The 5,521-nt window shown below is 37.4% G+C and overlaps 1 protein-coding gene across 1 annotated transcript; it reads right to left on the bottom strand.

Moving 5' to 3' along the window:
• Window positions 1-674: 674 nt before the first annotated feature.
• On the bottom strand, window positions 675-5,387 carry LOC140241664 (ADP-ribosylhydrolase ARH1-like). Its single transcript, XM_072321408.1, has 3 exons — window positions 4,649-5,387; window positions 3,461-3,633; window positions 675-2,838 (listed from the first exon to the last, which is right to left on the bottom strand). Exons 1-3 carry the CDS (start codon window positions 5,318-5,320, stop codon window positions 2,622-2,624), a joined length of 1,062 nt encoding a protein of 353 aa, XP_072177509.1. The 5' UTR covers window positions 5,321-5,387; the 3' UTR covers window positions 675-2,621.
• Window positions 5,388-5,521: the final 134 nt, after the last annotated feature.

The following is a 5,521-nucleotide window of genomic DNA, read 5'->3' as shown; positions in this document are numbered from 1 at the left end:
ATTAAAGTAAATTACAGGGTATGCATACACTACCATTTCAACAAATACAATTTCATAATCCCAAATAATTTATTTTCATGGTAATATTTCCTTCCACGCGATATGTGCTTGGTTGATATATTCTTTAGTTCTGCCAATGGCGGTGTTGTGATTATGATCTTGAATAAACAATATTGTACAATCATTATAAACTTGATTATGCAAATGACCGTATTACACCATTTGATTCTATGAGAAGTTCCTTTGAAAGTGTGGAAATGAATGAGCGGTCTTATTGATTCTTTGTCATACGGTTGTTCCCATTGGCAAACCTTTCGCCTGTGTAGATCTGCATTTTCCCTTTAAAAAAGTCTTATTAAATGTAATTGGGTTAATTTTTCCTTTTGAAAAGTTTCTGCAGTTGTATAAATCCTGCCAGGCCTTTAACATTTGTAAGTAAAACAAAGGTGTTTTAAGTGATAGTTTTGACCTTATACAGTACAATGTACTTGCAATGAAAGATACATCTACAGTGTACTCTCGTTAAACCGAACACAGTTATAACAAAATTCCGGTTATAATGAAGTAGAAATTCGGGCTGCAACATTATCCTCTCTCTCTCTCTCTTTGGTTTATTTGTTCGGTTATTTCGAAATTTTGATATAACTAAAGAAAACTGCCAGTCCCGAGGACTTTCTTATAACGGGAGTCCACTGTACTACCTTCTGACCTGAAACTGTAATGAAAATATACTTTCTAACTCACCGTCTGGGTTTTGTCAAATAGTTCAACATTTATTATCCTAAAACCACCATCTTTTTAACCTTGATACATTATAGGCTCCATCAATAATGATAATAATCAGTATTTATATGGCGTAAATTTGAACTTAGTATAATTTAGAATACTCATTTACATTCAATATGTTGTGAAAAAAATGTACTTCTTCCCAGTTTTCCTCTCCCAAGGCAATTTATCTGATATGGATGTTATGATTAATGTAATTGGGCACTGGCTGAAGATTGACTCTTACGTCTACACATGAAATTATCAAATTATCACAATAGTCTAGCACACCTGCCGGGCATAAATATAAAAATAGACAATTTGTGCAAGCACAGAGTGCCACAAGTGCATAGGTTTGAACTTCTGGGTTACTAGAAGTGATATTGCTATAAATAATAGATACATTTGTTATTCAAACTGTATGCGACTACATACATACGGACTGCACATCATTCAGCCAGTAATGGAAGTTTTTGAGTAAGTTTCCAACAGACAATAAAAAAGTAAAAAAACATTTGAAAATTACATTATAAATAAACTCATTTGGTTCATCATTATGAAAGGCATGACACCAATCTGCATCACATCATTAACATAATTACTATGTGTCACTTTCATATTGAAGTTAAAACCTGAAGTGCTGTCATCTATTGCTAAGTTTCATATATGATATGATAAGATTGCATTACAATATTGCTAACCTAGAAAACGCAACAGAAGTACACTGTACATGTAATTCAATTGAGAATGGTATGGTTTTCCAATTGAGAATGGTATGGTTTTCCATTGATTCTTGGACTAAAAATCAAGTATTGATATTTTTTCTCCTTTTGAATAGTCTGTGTTAGTCAAAGCAAGGCGGCACTATAAAAGAAGCCTAGTACCTCCTTGTTCAGAGAATACTGATTGAACAGTAGATATTTCATATAATTATTTCAGAATCCTTTTTTTAAAAACATTTTAATTACCAGAGAAAGATTTTTCATACACTATGTGGATATCTAAACTACTGATGATTGTATACAGTCATGCTGAGTCTTCAACTCCTTGTAATTGTTTTGCAGTCTAAGCCACATACAAATTATGTCATATTGCTACCATATTGTGTTCCAACACCACAGCATTTAGCAAAATTGGAATGAGATGTCTCACACCATCCCCCTCCTCATAGCTATCTAAGAATGTTTACAAACATTATTGACACACTGGTTTAAGCTCTTTTTTTTATTACAGTCGGTCTTGTAAAAAATAATAATAATGATAAAAATCATTGTCTTCAGACTTGAATACCAGCATCTTTGCATAAATAGTCAACACACAATAAATAAGTATATCAATGTGTACACTTAAGGCCGACAGTATAGCAGTGAATGGTAAATACATGCATACTTCGAAAAGACAAAAAAGAGAAATGGACAGAATTTAAAGACATGACAGCATGAACACATTTTTAAAGCAAAGACATAATGATGCTGATTGTGTTACTTATCTCACCTGTAACAGCAATCCTATTAAGGCTGAAATGTTTGCTCAAGGCAAAACCACTCAGAAATGGGATCATGAGTGCAAACATTGGTAAGATTATCTAGCATAATAACACTCGCTTTCTTGAAATTGAACACTGAGTAAACAAACAAAGACAAATATAACACAACGTACAGAACTAAAGTGTGATCTCAATCACTGATACAGTATCAACAATGTAGCATAGCATTAATAATTGTACTTGGAATGAGGTCAATGCAGAGGATAGCATTTGATACACAGATGAGTGAGTTTATAAAATGAGGGCAGTGTATAAATGAAAGCAGTGTATCATTAATGGTTGAATTTTCTTCATGGAAGCTCTTCTGCCATCACCAGCTGAGTTCATACAGCTTGGATGCACACTCAAGCAGGCGATCTTTGAATTCTACATGATTATAATTACACAAGGGCACGGGACTGAAGCCGTGCTGAATGCCCCACCAGCTGGCTGCGAGGGCGCCAGACACTTTTCCCTGGCCAGAGTGGAACATGGAGTTGTTGCAAAGAGCCTCCCAGCTGCTACCCGACGACAGCAGGGCATCATACCTGAACCAAGAGAACATCAAGTGCTACAAACATATCTATAGGTTTATTAAGATAAAGAAGAGAACAATGATGGATATGATTTCATTTAAATATTTCCCTGGCTATAATGGGCTACCTCTACTTAAAAAAAACAAGTGGAATAAACAGCTAAAGTGTACCAGGTACACTCCCTTTGTAACAAAAATGGCTACAGAGAAATTTTGTTACAACAGAGTAAAAATATCTATATATCTAAAGTCATATTTTGTTTTGCTATGATGAAATTTTGATATAACAAAAGAAAACAGCCAGTCTCAAGGACTTAATAGTTGTACAGGGAGTTGCCTGTATACAAAGTAAGTGGAACTGGAAGGAGAATAAATGCTTCAATTTAGCATACATTGTACATGTATAGGTAACATCAGGATAATATACTTGAGAAAAATAAAGTGTTTATAGTTTTCTGAAATCTACCAAATGGCAATATTCAATAAAGATGTATTTCAATAACACAAAAGATTTCTCATATACTCCTGATCTTAAAGGAGTATCATTCTATTTCACAACTTTCTGTATTTTATTTTTAATCAACACCAAAATTACCTCTGGTGCATGAATTTGTTTAATACAAAGTTGTACATACGCTATCAGAGTTGCATCCAGTCCAGTTGACCCTAGCTCTTTGTTGGGAAGAGCAAAGCTCTGGTAGAGCATGTCACGCTTCTTTATGTCATACTTCTGAGGGAAATTTGGCTGCCGCTCCCCATCAGTCATTCCCCGCATGTGAAGATACTCCCTCCATGTCTGTTCAAACACCTGTCAAATTGAAAAGATATTCTCGTATTACATATTTATATCACAATAACCCATTACATAATGGTATATTAAATGTCATAACTATACTGTATACATCAAAATCTATCACATTGTTCTATTACATATCACATTGTAATCATGTTGTAATACATAACACTATATCAATATAACATATCCACTGTGTATAATGCAAAATACTACTGTAAAACACGACATATTCGCGGCATGAATTTTTTGTGAATTGGAGCCAACGGCCTTCTTTGCGGCATGAAATTTTCGCAAACTGCCACTGGCATTCAATGCATATAGTGTAGACAAGAACTTTCGCGTGCATTTTAATTTCGCGAATCTTGGCGTTTGCCAAATGCTCGAAATTAAAATGCACGCGAGCATTCCTCGTTTTACAGTATATTGTATGCGCAAGACCATACAATGTATATCTATTGATATATATCTCATCTTTGTCCTGTCTTTTTCCCTTCTTTTCATTGATTTTTCACTTTCCTTCAAACAGTGATACAAATCTGAGGAAATGAAAATTATTCATTTGAAGTATTGTCATCACATTTTTGTGCAGCAAAGCTCACAAACAAATTATATTTGGGAATACACATGCACTAGGCTCCTGTATCTAGTTATTTGTGTGAGATAACCGGTATGTTGTAGCTCTTAAGGGCTACTGGTACTACGCAAGAGTTGCATTCATGGTATGTCCTGTGCAGCATATTTTTGAACTTTGCGCACAGTCATATAGGCTCTACATGAGACATTGGCTGAGGAGTGAGGTACTGTAAAACATGATAATATTCGCGGCATGAATTTTTCGCGAATTGGAACGGCTTTTCTTGCGGCATGAAATTTTCGCGAACTGCCACTGGCATTCAATGCATATAGTGTAGACAAGAACTTTCGCGTGCATTTTAACTTCGCGAATCTTGGCGTTCGCGAATCTTGGCGTTCGCGAAATTCGCGAAATTAAAATGCACGTGAACATTCCTCATTTTACAGTATGCACCTGGTATGTTGACATGCTTTGGATGACGTCTCTGCCGCTCGAGGCCACATACTCCAAAATCATGGGGAGGGTAGTCAGGAGTCCCGCGCCCCATTCTCGCATTTCTTTTTCTTGTATGGCGTATGAAGTGAACAGGGCTGCCGTCACTGCACCCATGTAGGCTACAGGGTGGTGATGAAGAATCCTAGCGATGTCGACAGTGGCTGCCACTAGCTCCCGAACTTGTTTGGGCTTGTGGTATCGTAGTCCCACACACAGGCCTCGCAGAGCTGCTGAGGAGTGAGTTGCGTGGTCGTTATAATCTTGGAATATGCCGTCTTCGAGATCGGCCGGCTGCAAGCGAGAAACTTCCCTTAGCATGTAGGTACTTATAGGTCGGTTGTGCATGTCGGTGGCCAGACTATCGGCGTATCTCATTGCAATATCGCGGACTAAATCACCACCGGTTTTGCCCGTTGCCACTGATTCAACTGTAGCTACGGTGAAGACGCTCTCCTCAGGTACGGGCCAGGAGGGCGGGCCGACAGTAATTGCTCCGACACCACCAAGCTGTTGAACTACCCGCTGTTTTTCAGCGCTAGATTCCGCATGTCCCCAGTCTTCATTTCTACTGCCGAACGCGCTACCTGCCATACCAAGAGTGAGAGCAGCTTGGAATGATTCAAGAGACATGATGGTTCCTCATCACAACGTCAAAATGAGATGATCAAGTCTACAATCCACTACATGCATGTCTGTATCCGTGGATACGGAACACGCGTTTGAAGCTGAAATGAATAATGCTGTGTTTACAAATCTAGCGCCACCACATGTCAAAGCAGAAAACGTGAACATAGCTTAGGATCATAGAGCTGTATTAATCCAATGCTTAGG

Source organism: Diadema setosum, chromosome 18, assembly GCF_964275005.1.
Source record: "Diadema setosum chromosome 18, eeDiaSeto1, whole genome shotgun sequence".
In the NCBI taxonomy this organism is placed as follows: Eukaryota; Metazoa; Echinodermata; class Echinoidea; order Diadematoida; family Diadematidae; genus Diadema; species Diadema setosum.
This window is presented reverse-complemented; position numbering and strand designations above follow the sequence as displayed.

Excerpts from the sequence above, each read along its gene's own strand:
- LOC140241664 (XM_072321408.1), bottom strand. The coding sequence starts at position 5,320 with ATGTCTCTTGAATCATTCCAAGCTGCTCTCACTCTTGGTATGGCAGGT. Across the intron at positions 3,634-4,648 it reads AAAGCATGTCAACATACCAG|GTGTTTGAACAGACATGGAG; the intron begins GTGCATACTGTA and ends TCAATTTGACAG. Across the intron at positions 2,839-3,460 it reads CTGGATGCAACTCTGATAGC|GTATGATGCCCTGCTGTCGT; the intron begins GTATGTACAACT and ends CTCTTGGTTCAG.